A 16,053-nucleotide genomic window follows, 5' to 3' on the forward strand; every position below is an offset into this window, starting at 1 on the left:
GCTCGACCAAATGCACACCATTTTAGTTTCAAGTTGTTCATCTGAAGTGCTGAATCATTCCCAATATGTTGTGTGAATGGAGAGGATAAACACCCTAATGGCCCCAAATGTTCCCACCTTCCTGTGGCATCAGCCAGGGAAAGTTTTTGGCCAGTCTTTCAGGAACGGGTTGGCCCAGCCTGATATTCATCTGAAGTTGATTTGGCAAAGAATTTGTAATTTCTTCATTGTGCCGATGAGAACTTGCAAACTCTTTGGGAAAAACAATCTTTGATGTTGGTGGGATCTGACATCCACTAGCTATTGCCGACAGACAGGAAACCCAGCTTAACGTCTGCCTGTGGGACAGCACACTTTATGATCACAATGCCCTGCCTGCAAAGCACCAATCCTCCGGTTTATAGTGGGGTTAAGAATGTAACCCAGACACGATAACTCGGTCCAGTGCACTACCACTGCACCATCCTGTTGGATAAACTGATGGATTACAGATTTGGAATTTTGCATTCTAATGTTTTACATTCACCAGCTTACTTTATGTGAACAATCTGACCTAATGCATATTGTAATATCAAGATATGCAGATGGTGAAGTAATAGGGAACTGGACATATAATTTGACGTCGCGACATCAACTGATTATGCCTCGGTCTTTGCTTGTCGTTGCTGAGTCTAAGTTTGACTGAAAACCTCAAGACCATTTCACTTCAATATCTAATCTGCATATATGTATTTAGTTAGTTAATATCATAGCCAATGGTATCACATTAACAGTTTTAATGTGACCTCTGACCCTGGACCTTTGAGTGACAATTTATTATGGATGGAGGTTTATACATACTTGTGCCAAGTTTGATCAAAATCCCTTCAGCTGTCAAGTATCACATTTTTTTTTACCTGATGTGACCTCTGACCTTGATGCCAAAATCGAATCAGTTCATCTTTGCATCATTATAATACTTGGATCCCTTCTGCCATTCTTAAGTTATTGTGGGAACGAAAACCTATCACGGACGGCCAACCCCGAAAACATGATGCCTCCCTCGACTTTGTCACGGAGGAATAAAATGGTTAACCCCTTCATCTATAATTGTGCTTCTTTTACTGAATTCCACGTCATCAGTTATTTTGCCCAATTAATCTTAAAGAAGTAAATAATAAACTTTCCTTACAAAGAACTTCAACACAGGAGAAAGCCATAAGGCCCATTAAAGCCTGCACTATGTTGCCAACATGTGGTTGTTTGTCCATGCTCTATCCTTTTTAACTGTAGAGAACAAAGGAGACGGCAAGCACCATTTTTAAAAGTCTTTGGTATGACAACCAGGGTTTGAACCATCGATCTCCCAGATTCGGAGCGAACACTCGAATGATCACACCACCAAGTAAATATATTTAATTGTATGAAATGGATTCTGATATTTAAATTTTTTTTTTTTTTTTTGTATACATTGTCGAGGCTCATATGAGAGCGAACACACAACGCACAGCAAGGGGGGCATGAGACAAGAGGGGTGGGAGTGGGAAGGACAAAACAGTGGGGAACAGAGACATTAGAAGAACAGTGGAAGGGAGAGGGATGGGGTGGGGTATACAAGATGAACATTACAGGGACTTTCAGGAAGGGATTGGGGTTTGATTTGATTTGATTGAATTGATTTTGGTGAGGATCCAGATCTGGGAAATATTTAAGTGATTCTTCACCATTGAGAGATTGGGGGAGTAGGAAGAGGGGGGCACAATATTGATATCTCAAAAAGTTGTGGACGGATTATGACAAAACAAGGTGGATGAGTTGATTCGGTGTCACGAATAAGCCGATTCGATTTTGGTTCAGGTCCGAATCCAGATCGGCCTGATAGGGCCTACCAGTGGCATACAAAATGTAAATTGTTCAGCCTGGAAGAGGTATGCGCTCTACCATGTACCATTATCGTTACCCTCACGGCAGGAGAGGGCATTGCGTTTGGGTGCGTTTGTCCGTTTGTTTGTCCGCACAGAACTTTCGTGTTTTTCTCCGCAACTGCTTGTCAGATCGAGACGAAATTTTCACCATATGTGTGACGACTCATGTCGAATGCTTTAATGCTAATTATGTCATAGATCAGGTGGTATAGCAGCCATGTTGCAAAAACGGAAAAACTTTGGACCTCTATCTTTGAAACCGCACCAAGGAAAAAATTGAAACTTGGTATGTGGCAAATACTTCTTGTGTGCAGTGTGATTTTTTTATGACATCATAGGTGCCTTTGTTGAGACGTCATAATGGCACATGTAGACTACTACATCTGATCGGTGTGAAATTTTTTGTGGGTCATCTCGGGATAAAATGGTCCACAGAAAAAAGTGATGATGTCATCGGTCATGTGATTCGGCAGCCATATTGTTGTTGTTTTTTAAACCTTCGAAAATCTTCTCAAGTGACTGAACATATCGAGTCAAAACTTTACACATGTGACCACCTATACATGAGGAAAAAAAGTTCACACACATCATAGGTCACATGGTCTGGCAGCCATATTGGATTTACCCTAAAACCTATAAAATAAATCTCCAGAACGGCTGGACAGATCGAGGGGAAACTTCACACACATTACCAAGCCATGGGCGTACGCTTGTTAAAGAATAATTGACAGTTCACATGGTTTGGCAGCCATATTGGATTGCATAAAAATATTAAATCGTGATGGTCAGGGTCGGTGTCTGATCAAAGCACGACGTCTTGGTACCAAGTCATCACTGCCAGTTCTGATTGTCTCTAATTACATAACACTCAAGTACACAAATGCCACACAAAAGAAGTCCTGGCGAGGGTCTGCAATCTCTGATTGCGCTTTTTCTTGTTTTCAAATCATCGTTTACAAACTCAAGCCTCGACCTATACAAATAGGCCAAATGCAGGCTTGAGCCTTCCGAACACAACTACTATTTTTATGCCCTGGGGAAGAGGGTAGAAGAGATAGCTAAAGATTTGCTTGGATGTGCCACAGAAGATTCAAAAACGAAAAAGAGAATTTTTTAATGTTTTAAAGTATAAAATGGCAAAATAGCATAGGTTCTTGGAAGATCCCAAAAATATGTTAAAACATTCCATCAAAATATTTCAAAAATGATGGTGAAAATTATAATTGTACACTATCATTTGTCCTTCACAATCGCCGTCTTTGGGTCAGTATTGGATGCCTCCTGCTTATGGGTTATGTCAGGCTGTTCATGATTGCTGTGACAGTGTTCTTGGAACTCCGCAGGGCACATAAACCATTTGTCACAGTCCGGGCAGTAATAGGGCTTCTTTCCCGTGTGCGATATCAAGTGATCCTTGAAATTTTCCCAGCGTTGGAAAGATGTCTCGCAAACCTGGAAAGCAATAAATAAACAAAAAATTTTAAACATGATCACCGTCCCAAATTTGGTGTATACGGGAGGTTTGGAGGAAAGATGAGTGCGTCAACAAAAAAACATGGAAAGGCAGCATTGATGTACAACTGGAAACATTTTCTTCACTCAATCACTGAAACTGTTCCATACACTCATATCTGCTGAGACAACAGTTTTAACACTGCCTCGTCATCAGCGTTAAATTTTTGCAAAGGTTACCTTCACACTTCTTCCATTTACATTTACAGATGCGAGCAGGGTCACCACCAATGTTACATGCAAAGCTGGTATTACATTAGACTCTATTGACGGTTTAAAAGCCACAGTAGTGAGCTTCAAAAAATGATTCATCTTCCAAAAATGTTTTTTTACGTTCTTAAAAATACAAAAAGAAAACGCACTTCGAATATACACACAAGGATACAAGGAACTTTTAACCCATCCACACAAGCTACTGACACATCCTGCTGATATCCTCATCCCACAATATCTCCAAATGCATCAACGTACCTATCTAATTCCCATTTAAAGTTGTCCACCTCCTCCACTGCCACTGCCTTACTGGGGAGACCATTCTATGTATTAACCACTTTCCAACTTAAAGGCCCCTACCTTAAAACTGTCTCAACTCTCATCTTATTTACCCTCAACCTATAGCCCCTGGTCCTAACACTGCCCACTCTGCTGAAAAACTCCACACCTTCATTATTTTAAGCAACTCTATCAGATCCTTCTTCAATCGCAATTGCCTCCTTTCCAATGCATAAAGACCTGTCTCCTTTAAACGTTCCTTGCAGCTTGGTCTAGTTAACCCTGGAATCAATCTCATTGCCCTATGCTGAACCCTCTCTATGGTCGCTATATCCTTCCACAGATGTGGTGACCAAAACTGCGCACAATATTCCAGATGACTCCCACTAAATTCCTTTGGCACGTTAACACAATCTCTTTTGATATACAATTTATCGCCCTATGACTACAACCGAAAACTATGAGAGCTTTAACAATAGCGACCTAGAACTGTCCTGTCTGCTTCACTGCAGTCACCCGATATCGATTACCACCCTCAGATTCTTCTCCTGTGTGACATGCTCCAAAATTGCCCCTTTCATCATATAATCTCTATTCTTATTATTCTTACCCATTCTCAGCCTTACAAACTGCATCTGATACTCTTTTGTCCAAACTATTAAAGTATCTAGACTTTCCTGAATCTGATCACCATTCTACCTATCTCTGCTATCTACCTTACCTCCAAGCTTTGTTATATACAACTTTAGAAAGCAGACTCAAGCCCACTATCTAAGCCATTGATGTAGATTATCTATCTATAATTCCAGCAATCTGTGTGTGTGTCTGTGTCTGTGTCCGCTGTTTCTCGACAACCACTGGTCCGATCTCATTGAAACTTGCCAAGTATATTGCTGGGGACCTGAGGACGTGCCTTTTCAAGGTTTGATATTAATCGGACAAGTGCTTCCCAAGTTATGGCTATTTATTTACCAAACCAATGACAAGACACGTTGTTGTGTGGGCGTGGCCGATGGGGAAGGGAAGCTCAGCCGCGTTCCCCATTACGGGTTACAACTTACGGACTTCCGGATAGTGATGACTTCGTGTATTCTAATAATTTCTCGATTTCTTATGCGCATTTATAGATAAACACAATGCCCCAAGTTATGTTCGTTTTCATATTAGACGGTGCATAAATTTCGGTAACATCAGAGTGCTGGTATGCTCCAAACCAGGAAGTAAATTTTTTCTCTCCCTCTTCTCTTCTCTTTTTGTTTTTCCTTGCCACGACATTGCGAAAAGGTAAAGTACGTTGGCGCTAATTGAATAATTGGATATTAAAACGAAATTGCGAATAATCGTAACTGCGAATAATATGCGAACTTCCGGGCCACGCACGTACGGGCACGTGAGAGCAAAGAAACGGCCTGTGTGGTTGTCTGTTGCTCGCGGTTTGAATATTTATTTATTATTATTTTTTTTTTTTACGGGCATGTACTAGTGAATAATAATGGTCCCAATACCAATCCCTGAGGTACTACCCCACTATACTTATATCTTCCCAGCGAGACATCCCCCACTCACAGCAATTCCTTGTTTCCTATCACCAAGCCAGTTTCTAATCTAATTAGCCACTTTACCAGCCATTCCACAAGCCCTCACCTTAGCTTGCAACCTCCAATGTGGTACCTTATCAAATGACTTCTGAAAGTCAAGATACACGACATCCACTGCACTTCCCTCATCCACCCAATCAGAAAATACTTCACAGAACTCCAATAAATTTGTTAAACATGATCTCCATTTGGTAAATCCGTGCTGATTACGTTCAATAAGCTTGAAATTATTCAAATATTTACCTATCCTTTCCTTGATCAACAACTAAAAAAAAAAAAAAGACATAAAATGTCATAGCCCCGTTGTTTTAGTAATTTTGCTGTTTGGAGTTGAAGGGCTCGCCCATATTTATGTATAACTAAAATGGCCGCCTGTCTACCAGTCGGCTATCTTTGATCGGATCACAAAATAAAGTGAGGAGCATGTGTATGCCATCAAGTACTGTGCTTACACCAAGATTGAACAAAATCGGACCATGCATGTCTGAGAAATGATCGGACACATTTAAGTCACAACATGGCCACAAGTCAGCCATCTTGGATCTGATCTCAAAAAATACGTAATACAAGTGTATATATAGATTATATATATATATATATATATATATATATATATATATATATATATATATATATATATATATATATATATATATATATATGCCATCATTCATTATCTGGGTGCAGAGTTTGAACAAAATCAGTAAATGTATGTCTGAGAAATGGTTGAGGATGTGTTCAACATTGGGTTTTTTTTGCAACTAAAATAGCCGCCAGTCTACCAGTCAGCCATCTTTGATCAGATTGCAAACTAAAGTTAGGTACAAGTGTATGCCCTTGTGTACTGTTCTTGTGCCAAGTTTGAATAAAATCGGACCATGCAAGTTAGAGAAATGGTTGGGGACACGTTTAAGTAACAAAATGGCCACAGGGCCACCAGTCGGCCATCTTGGATCTGATCTCGGAAAAACAATGACGGCATCTGTAAGCCATTATTCATTATGTGTGTGCCAAGTTTAAACAACATCGGTAAATGCATGTCTAACAAATGGTTGTGCACGCACGCACACAAAAATCGAGACCAAATCCATAAGCCCCCGGTTTGGACCAAGTCCAACGGTGGCTAATTAATGTCTCCAACAAATTTCACACAACTGAAGTCAAGCTAACAGCAACTAATCATAAATAACAGTATTACGTTTACTCCTCTCCAATCCTCTGGTACCTATCCTGACTCCAGTGAACGGTTAAGGATATCCGTGAACACCACGTTTATCTCTGCACTTCCCACAAATATGAAGGGAATCAGCAGTGAGGGCATGGGGAAAAAAATTTTGAGGAAAAGGTGAAGGCACAGATTTTATGGTGATATTGGCTGAGTGCAAAATGCTGTGTTCAGTCGCTCAGATGTGGGGAAAAAATATTTTAAAGCACCTTTTTATCATACCTGATCCCCACATTTGGTTCAGTTGTCTTTTTCAAATTCCATTTTGTTCGCATTTTTAGATCCTCTTGGAGCATCTCCGAGTCTTACTCACGTTGTTGTTCTTCATCTTCTTCTTGTGGACATTTTTGTTTCACAGCCTACAGTTTTCATCAAAACTTCCTGAAACTTGGCATACATATGTAAAAATACTCTGCGCAGACAGTAACCATCTCCGATTTTGAAAATTCCTCCGAGAAAAAAAGTTGATGTCACAATATCTCCGTTAATGGAAATCGCCTAAAAAATTATCTCCGAAACTAGGCAAGCTTTTTGAATTCTGTTTGTGTGAATCGAACAGGGCATTATCAGAGATGAATTTCCGCACATATGATACATCACTATGACGTCATATCAATTTTATGACGTCATTCCTATTTTTTGTTTCACAACCCAGAGTTTTCATCGGATCTTCGTGAAACTTGCCATGTATATGCACAAAGCCCACGCGCAGGCAGTAACCATCTCCGATTTTGGAAATTCTTCCGAGAAAAAAAGTTGACGTCATGATATCGCCGCTAATGGAAATCGCCTATACCATTATCTCTGAAACTAGGCAAGCTGTTTGAATTTTGTTTGCGGGAATCAAGCTGGGCATTAGCACAGATAATTTATCGCAAACCTGATACATCATAATGACGTCATATTCGTTTTTATGACGTCATCATTAAGAGGACGAGGATCTTAACTCATTTAAGCTTGTTTATGAGTATCTTCTGTAGACTTTTTATTTACAACGTCAAGGCTCGCAGAAAGCAAAACAAAGTGAGATGGTTCTAACCACCGTGGGAGGACAGATTGGAGCAGGTGGACAGTGGATATACATGAAAACATCACCTAAGAGAAGGAATTAAAAAGGGTATGGATATAAATCTTTATTAAATTGCCTGAATTCTGCACTTGAGACAAGAATAATTTGTTATCTATTAAAAGGCACTCCACAAGAGGAAATTGATAACGCAACCATGAGCATTACACAATCCTCACCTGACAAACAAAGATCTTCCGACGGCCCTTCTTGGCACCTTCCACGGAATTGCACACCTGAAGATGCACTTTTAATGAGCTCTTCCTCCCATAGTTTTCATGGCATATGGGACACTTGAAGGGTTTTTCACCTGGAGGTAACCAAATGCACATGAAGCAGCAATGAATGAACATGTTAAAACTTATCTGCTCACTCTTAACCCGATTTAGGCTGGGGGGGGGGATTTTGGGGGCCAAAATTACGCCCCTCCCCCGCATAAGTTATCCGATTTCTCCGTAACCCCGACAAATTGTAAGATACGATTTCATGACTTTATTCTCTGAATTTTTGTGCATCTTTGATTAACAAATTTAATATGCAGAAGAAAACAACAACATGAAACTAGAAAGAGCAATCAGAGATTGCAGACCCTTGCCAGAACTTTTGTGTGGTGTCTGTGTGGTGTCCGTGTGGTTTTGCGTGGTGTCCGTGTGGTTTTGCGTGGTGTCCGTGTGGTTTTGCGTGGTGTCCGTGTGGTTTTGCGTGGTGTCCGTGTGGTTTTGCGTGGTGTCCGTGTGGTTTTGTGTGGTGTTTGTGTGGTGTCTGTGTAGTTTTGTGTGGTGTCTGTGTAGTTTTGTGTGGTGTCTGTGTAGTTTTGTGTATTGTTTGTGTAGTTTTGTGTGGTGTTTGTGTTGTTTTGTGTGGTGTTTGTGTTGTTTTGTGTGGTGTTTGTGTTGTTTTGTGTGGTGTTTGTGTGGTGTCTGTGTAGTTTTGTGTGGTGTTCGTGTTGTTTTGTGTGGTGTCCGTGTAGTTTTGCGTGGTGTCCGTGTAGTTTTGCGTGGTGTCCGTGTAGTTTTGCGTGGTGTCCGTGTAGTTTTGCGTGGTGTCCGTGTAGTTTTGTGTGGTGTCCGTGTAGTTTTGTGTGGTGTCCGTGTAGTTTTGTGTGGTGTCCCTGTAGTTTTGTGTGGTGTCTGTGTAGTTTTGTGTGGTGTTTGTGTGGTTTTGTGTGGTGTTTGTGTGGTGTCTGTGTAGTTTTGTGTATTGTTTGTGTAGTTTTGTGTGGTGTTTGTGTGGTGTCTGTGTAGTTTTGTGTATTGTTTGTGTAGTTTTGTGTGGTGTTTGTGTGGTGTTTGTGTTGTTTTGTGTGGTGTTTGTGTTGTTTTGTGTGGTGTTTGTGTGGTGTCTGTGTAGTTTTGTGTGGTGTTCGTGTTGTTTTGTGTGGTATCCGTGTACTTTCGCGCGGTGTCCGTGTAGTTTTGCGTGGTGTCCGTGTAGTTTTGCGTGGTGTCCGTGTAGTTTTGCGTGGTGTCCGTGTAGTTTTGTGTGGTGTCCGTGTAGTTTTGTGTGGTGTCTGTGTAGTTTTGTGTGGTGTCTGTGTCGTTTTGTGTGGTATTTGTGTCGTTTTGTGTGGTGTTTGTGTAGTTTTGCGTGGTGTCCGTGTAGTTTTGTGTGGTGTTTGTGTAGTTTTGTGTGGTGTCTGTGTAGTTTTGTGTGGTATTTGTGTCGTTTTGTGTGGTATTTGTGTCGTTTTGTGTGGTGTTTGTGTAGTTTTGCGTGGTGTCCGTGTAGTTTTGTGTGGTATTTGTGTCGTTTTGCGTGGTGTTTGTGTACTTTTGCGTGGTGTCCGTGTAGTTTTGTGCGGTGTCCGCGTAGTTTTGCGTGGCGTCCGTGTAGTTTTGTGTGGTGTCTGAGTACTTTTGTGTGGTGTCTGCGTAGTTTTGTGTGGTGTTTGTGTAGTTTTGTGTGGTGTTTGTGTAGTTTTGTGTGGTGTCTGTGTAGTTTTGTGTGGTATTTGTGTCGTTTTGTGTGGTATTTGTGTAGTTTTGCGTGGTGTTTGTGTAGTTTTGCGTGGTGTTTGTGTAGTTTTGTGTGGTATTTGTGTCGTTTTGCGTGGTGTTTGTGTAGTTTTGCGTGGTGTCCGTGTAGTTTTGCGTGGTGTCCGTGTAGTTTTGCGTGGTGTCCGTGTAGTTTTGTGTGGTGTCTGTGTAGTTTTGTGTGGTGTCTGTGTCGTTTTGTGTGGTGTTTGTGTAGTTTTGTGTGGTGTTTGTGTAGTTTTGCGTGGTGTCCGTGTAGTTTTGTGTGGTGTTTGTGTAGTTTTTGTGTGGTGTCCGTGTAGTTTTGTGTGGTATTTGTGTCGTTTTGTGTGGTATTTGTGTCGTTTTGTGTGGTATTTGTGTCGTTTTGTGTGGTGTTTGTGTAGTTTTGCGTGGTGTTTGTGTAGTTTTGCGTGGTGTTTGTGTAGTTTTGTGTGGTGTTTGTGTAGTTTTGTGTGGTGTTTGTGTAGTTTTGTGTGGTGTTTGTGTATTTTTGTGTGGTGTAGTTTTGTGTGGTGTTTCTGTAGTATTGTGTGTTGTTTGTGTTGTTTAGTGTGGTGTTTGTGTAGTTTTGCGTGGAGTCAGTGTAGTTTTGTGTGGTGCTTGTGTAGTTTTGTGTGGCGTTTGTGTAGTTTTGCGTGGTGTTTGTGTAGTTTTGCGTGGTGTTTGTGTAGTTTTGTGTGGTGTTTGTGTAGTTTTGTGTGGTGTCTGTGTCGTTTTGTGTGGTATTTGTGTCGTTTTGTGTGGTGTTTGTGTAGTTTTGCGTGGTGTTTGTGTAGTTTTGCGTGGTGTTTGCGTAGTTTTGTGTGGTGTCTGTGTAGTTTTGTGTGGTATTTGTGTCGTTTTGTGTGGTGTTTGTGTAGTTTTGTGTGGTGTCTGTGTAGTTTTGTGTGGTGTTTGTGTCGTTTTGTGTGGTATTTGTGTCGTTTTGTGTGGTGTTTGTGTAGTTTTGTGTGGTGTTTGTGTAGTTTTGTGTGGTGTTTGTGTAGTTTTGTGTGGTATTTGTGTCGTTTTGTGTGGTATTTGTGTAGTTTTGTGTGGTGTTTGTGTAGTTTTGTGTGGTGTTTGTGTAGTTTTGTGTGGTGTCTGTGTAGTTTTGTGTGGTGTTTGTGTAGTTTTGTGTGGTGTTTGTGTAGTTTTGTGTGGTGTCTGTGTAGTTTTGTGTCGTTTTGTGTGGTGTTTGTGTAGTTTTGTGTGGTGTTTGTGTAGTTTTGTGTGGTGTCTGTGTAGTTTTGTGTGGTGTTTGTGTCGTTTTGTGTGGTATTTGTGTAGTTTTGTGTGGTGTTTGTGTAGTTTTGTGTGGTGTTTGTGTAGTTTTGTGTGGTGTTTGTGTAGTTTTGTGTGGTATTTGTGTCGTTTTGTGTGGTATTTGTGTAGTTTTGTGTGGTGTTTGTGTAGTTTTGTGTGGTGTTTGTGTAGTTTTGTGTGGTGTTTGTGTAGTTTTGTGTGGTGTTTGTGTAGTTTTGTGTGGTGTCTGTGTAGTTTTGTGTGGTGTCTGTGTAGTTTTGTGTGGTGTCTGTGTAGTTTTGTGTGGTGTTTGTGTAGTTTTGTGTGGTGTTTGTGTAGTTTTGTGTGGTGTTTGTGTAGTTTTGTGTGGTGTTTGTGTAGTTTTGTGTGGTGTTTGTGTAGTTTTGTGTGGTGTTTGTGTAGTTTTGTGTGGTATTTGTGTACTGGTGTGTTACGTAATTAATAAGAGACATAACTACAACTGCCACTTTACAACTACTGACAGTGATGACCGGGTACCAAGACGTCCTGCTTTGATCGGACACCTGACCGTGACACATGACGTTTTTTATCATTCAATTTATTTTAGATCTCCACTAAATTTTGTATACGTGTTGGTGGTACCCACAATCAGGTCATGAGCACAAAAATAAAAAATTAATCCCCCCCTCAACCTCTCCGCCCCCCCCACACCTACCTTGAAGTGAGGGGGGAGGGGGGGAGGGAAATGACTCGCCAATGCTCCCAAAAAGTGAGCAGGTGTTTCTTGTCCTGCACTTCAAAAGAACCCAGTCTGAATTGGGTTAAAGTGAATAGTCTGAGATGAATTTTCAGATGAATAAAAGCAAAAGTTTATTTACTTACTTTAGAATTTATCATTCTAATAACCACTCAAAATAAAAATTCATTCTCCCCACTTTTTGACCAATAAATTTGATGTTCCGATTTGAAGACACTTACCTGACTTGTGTTTCAGGATTTGCCGATTATTTTAACATCAAGTAAGGCAGATGCACACTATTCCCTTTCATCAGTGATATCAGGTGTACAAGTGATATCTTGGCCCGAATGGCCTGTATTACTTCTCCACAATTCAGCTGAGTATGTGTTTGCAATTTAACTAGAATCTACCTGAACTTGTTATACACAAGGGTTCCATCAATATTGTGGCAACCACCAGCACAATTAGCCAAGATGAAGCCACAAACATCAACTTGTACTTATACTCCCCCATAGATATTCGACATTGACTGTGATGCCATTCTCCTTTTTTAGACCTTGCAAGACCTTACCTGACTGAACAGTATTAAGTTCTGAGAAGTTATTTTTGCAGTTGTCACTCAATTGACTTCCTGTAAACTTTACAAAAGCATACTCACTGACCTGTATGCTTGCGCAGATGTTCCTTGTAGTGACCAAGGTGTTGAAACTCTTTCTGGCAGTAATGGCACACGTGCACAGTCTCCTGGCCTTGACTGTGATGGGCATGCTGGGTCTTAAAGTTGACGTCATGTGAAAACTGTTTCTCGCATTTCTGCCGGGTACACACTTACTTGATCACAAATCGGTTCCCTCACAGACAAAATCATCAAAAAGTAAATGAGCCAAAAACTGCCTTATAATCTCACCATCACATTATTTACTTGTCTGTTAGGTGACGTTATGGTACAATGTGAGGTTAATGCTTGCATACATAGGATTTGACATGCAACATATTGTTCATGTTATACAGTGCTGTGCAAAAGTTTGGGTTATTTTCAATTTTGTGGTGCTTCTCCCCTTTAAACATTTGTCAGAAGTTAAAAGTGTGCGAGGTAGGTAGATAATAACTCAAATTTCTCTGAAAGTCAATTTAATATCACAGTTAGCTTAAAGTTTAAAATAAATTGGGACATTGAAAAAGTTTTATTTTTGTTACCTCGGCCACCGAAGGTGGACGGAGATTATGCTTTTCACTCTTGTCTGGTTGTTACTTACGAAATCTAAAGAAATCTAAAGTATATTGATGACTTCCGTCATCTGTTTGTGTGTTTGTTTGTGTGTGTTTGTTTGTTTGTTTGTAGGCACGATAACTCGAGAATGGAAGAAGCTACCAATGTCAAATTACACCATGTGATTCAGGAGGGTGATGGCTAGTGCTGATTATATTTTGGTCAAAATCGGTCAAAGGTCAAGTGTTTTGTGTGATGTTTGTGTAAATGGGGAGAAGAACCACAGTGAGGTCAAACATAATTCCGTAAATTCATGTGGAGAAATGGAGTATTTTTGCTTCGGTCGACGTTACGAGTTCGTTTTAACTTCGATTTTAATTTTGTCTTCGGTTTTTGCGATCGCTTAAAACTCGGTTGTCGAAATTCTGGTAAAAATCGGATGTTTTGGAGACATTTTAAGATTGTACAAAAAGTATTTTACTCGCCGCGTCACAGCTCGTCACGTGGTGCAGCGCGCTCGAGCAGAGGCGTCGTTGATCACGTAAAGGTTTTCCGTGTGCGCGCTGACGGCGTTTTCGATAAAGATGGTGTTTAAAAGTCATTTTTTTATCCCAATAAAGGTTATCGTCGCATGCCTGACTCGCTAAGCCGTCGGATTATGTAAAGATTGTTGGTGGATGGCCGAATATTACGGTTTTGTGACTTTGATAAAATAATATTAAATAATTGCGTGGAGAAATGGAGATTTTTGCTTCCGGTCGACGTTACGATTTTTGATGGTTTGGTACAGAATCATCGTAGAAACTTCCGGTTTGCGTCGCTACCTTCTTTTGAGACAGCTTTTATGAGACAAGGTCAGAGGGCAAGTTGACGATTTCGTAAGTACCAGTCTATGACTGCTTGTTTGTCTGTCTGTGAATACAATCTCAAAAACTTGTGGACGGATTCGGATGAAATTTGGTGGCGAGGATAGATTATGAGATCTTGGTGACGATCCACATGCTAGAATTTCCTTAAGTGATTCTCCATCATCGAGAGATTATACCTGGTGTTGGCTTGACGGTTAAGCCGTCACAAGTAACACACATCTTTGGCTGGCTTGAGATCTTAGGGTCTCGAGTTTAAGTTTCTGTCATCTCGTTGAAATAACATCAGATGGGTTGACTCAGCCTGTCATCCTTCCTAGGTCGGCAAAATGAGTACCAGCTTCCTGGAAACGGGCATTGCATCAGTGGCACAGCCTTGCCTCCAGAAATGATGCAACCAGCAGCCACAGGCTGCATGCGAAATAACGACTACCATTGAGAGATCGGGCCAAAAACGATAAATATAGCACGATATCTCAAAAAGTTATGGGTGGATTCGGATGCAACTTTGTGGATAAGTTGGGAAGGTGGACAAGAACAACCAGATTCGATTTTGGTTCAGGTCCAGATCCAGATCCGGTCGATCAGTGGGATACAAAACGTAAACTGTTCAGCCTAAACCAAGTGCCATGCTATTATTATCATATGCTCATGATATCTACTTACCACAAATAAAATATGTAAGAAACAGTTTGTGGAATTTTGTACAGTAAATGATAATAAATTATTGAAGTAATCAACACCATTTTACATTCATGTGAATTTCAAGAAACCACACTAAATGTCGCAAATTAGTGAATATGTGAAATTGTTTTTCATCAGCTTGTTCCCTTGCTTGATAGCAGATGTGTAGGTTTAGAATGGTGCCAAGGAAGCAACTTTCAACAGAACAGCATGTGAAGATCCAAACTCTGTGTAAAGAAGAAAATAGCAGAAAGGCTACAGATCTCCAACAATGGTGTTTGGTACAATGGTACAATGGTTATTTGTTCCTTGTTCCTTTCACACTTCTTTCAAATTCTTTTTTTCACAATTCTCTTTATTCATTCTCATTCTTGCTTTTTATTCTCTTTCTTCTCTTTTACACTCTATTCCTCTCATTCGTTATCTATCTCTCCAAGGAGAAGTGAATTCTTGCAGAATTTTTTTCTGTAAGGCTCACTTGGCTGCACCTGGATGGGTTTGAGGGTAGTGGAGTAGCGGCTGAAACCTGAATCCTGTCCAGGTTCCTCCTGATGACTCCATCTTTGCTCTTTACTTCTTTCGGATTCCTTCTTGGTCTTCCGTTTCATTTGGAACACCTGAAAGAAACTGGCTCTGTGCAAGACAAGAAAAGGTCAGAAAGACCCAGAAGAACCTCCCCAAGGCAAGACAAGCAATTGAAGTTGCTCAGCTTATGCGATAGAAGAAAATCAAGTCAGCAGCTGACGAATGAAATGAGAACAGGCCTGAACATTAAAATCTCATCGAGCACTCTGCACATAATTTACAAGGCAACACCAAGATTGGGTGACTGAACAATGGAATCGGGTACTCTGGTCTGATGAATTGAAGTTTGAGCTTTTTGGATCTAACAGATGCCAGTTTGTACACCGGACCCGGAGAACATTACGATAAAGCAATGTTTGCAGCCTACTCCTAAACACGCAGGCGGCTCTGTGACTGTCTGGGGTTATCTCAGCTTTTGGTGTCGGAAAACTTGTTATAAATCAATGGGACGCGAACAAAATAGAAATACAAGCAGATTGATCCAAAACATGCTTCCAATATAGTAAAGCAGTATTTGGAGAACAAGGTTACAGCTAGTGTGCTCCAGATGTTAGAATGGCCACCCCAGAGTCCACACATGAGTTCCATCGAGACAACATGAGATTATCTGTAAACAGAGAAGAAGAAGAGCAACAATAAGAAAAATAAGAAGAAGCAGAAGAAAAAGAAGAATAAGAGGAGGAACCAAAACTAACCTGACAGAATTGTGGAATGTACTACAGGACATTTGGCATAATATTCCTGTAGGAGTACTTCATTTGTACACCGGAAGCATGGATAAAGAGTGATGACACTCAAGAAGGCAAAAGGTGGACAAGTAAAGTATTGACTGATACTATAAAATGACTGTTCATGGTATTTACTTCAGCATTTTGTTTCACGTGCATTTGTAAAGGCTGTTAATAATAATATAATGGGCGTAAGACTGCAACTTCTAACACACTTTTCTCCGAACATATTCTGTTCATACTTCCGAAATCTTCACATTAT

General features: G+C 40.5%; 1 protein-coding gene and 1 long non-coding RNA gene across 9 annotated transcripts in view; both read right to left on the reverse strand.

Annotated features, from left to right (window-relative positions):
* LOC147032832 (uncharacterized) overlaps positions 1-27 on the reverse strand; it is a 5,050-nt gene extending 5,023 nt beyond the window's left edge. The window contains exon 1 of the long non-coding RNA XR_015055368.1: positions 1-27. This exon is cut by the window's left edge and continues 1,990 nt beyond it. This is a non-coding gene — a long non-coding RNA (uncharacterized LOC147032832).
* A 2,972-nt stretch (positions 28-2,999) lies between these two features.
* The window catches only part of LOC147032833 (zinc finger protein 131-like), a 49,380-nt gene continuing 36,326 nt past the window's right edge, over positions 3,000-16,053 (reverse strand). For all 8 annotated transcript variants that reach the window (XM_085870725.1, XM_085870724.1, XM_085870726.1 and 5 more), the window contains 3 exons: positions 12,381-12,531; positions 7,977-8,107; positions 3,000-3,356 (listed from right to left, as the gene is read on the reverse strand). In XM_085870725.1, coding sequence (XP_085726851.1) covers positions 3,138-3,356; positions 7,977-8,107; positions 12,381-12,531 — 501 coding nt within the window. In that variant the 3' untranslated portion in view covers positions 3,000-3,137. The remainder of the gene's footprint in view (positions 3,357-7,976; positions 8,108-12,380; positions 12,532-16,053) is intronic.

This window comes from Eptatretus burgeri, chromosome 2, assembly GCF_056783735.1.
Source record: "Eptatretus burgeri isolate ZD-2024b chromosome 2, Ebu_testis_v1, whole genome shotgun sequence".
Classification (NCBI taxonomy): Eukaryota; Metazoa; Chordata; class Myxini; order Myxiniformes; family Myxinidae; genus Eptatretus; species Eptatretus burgeri.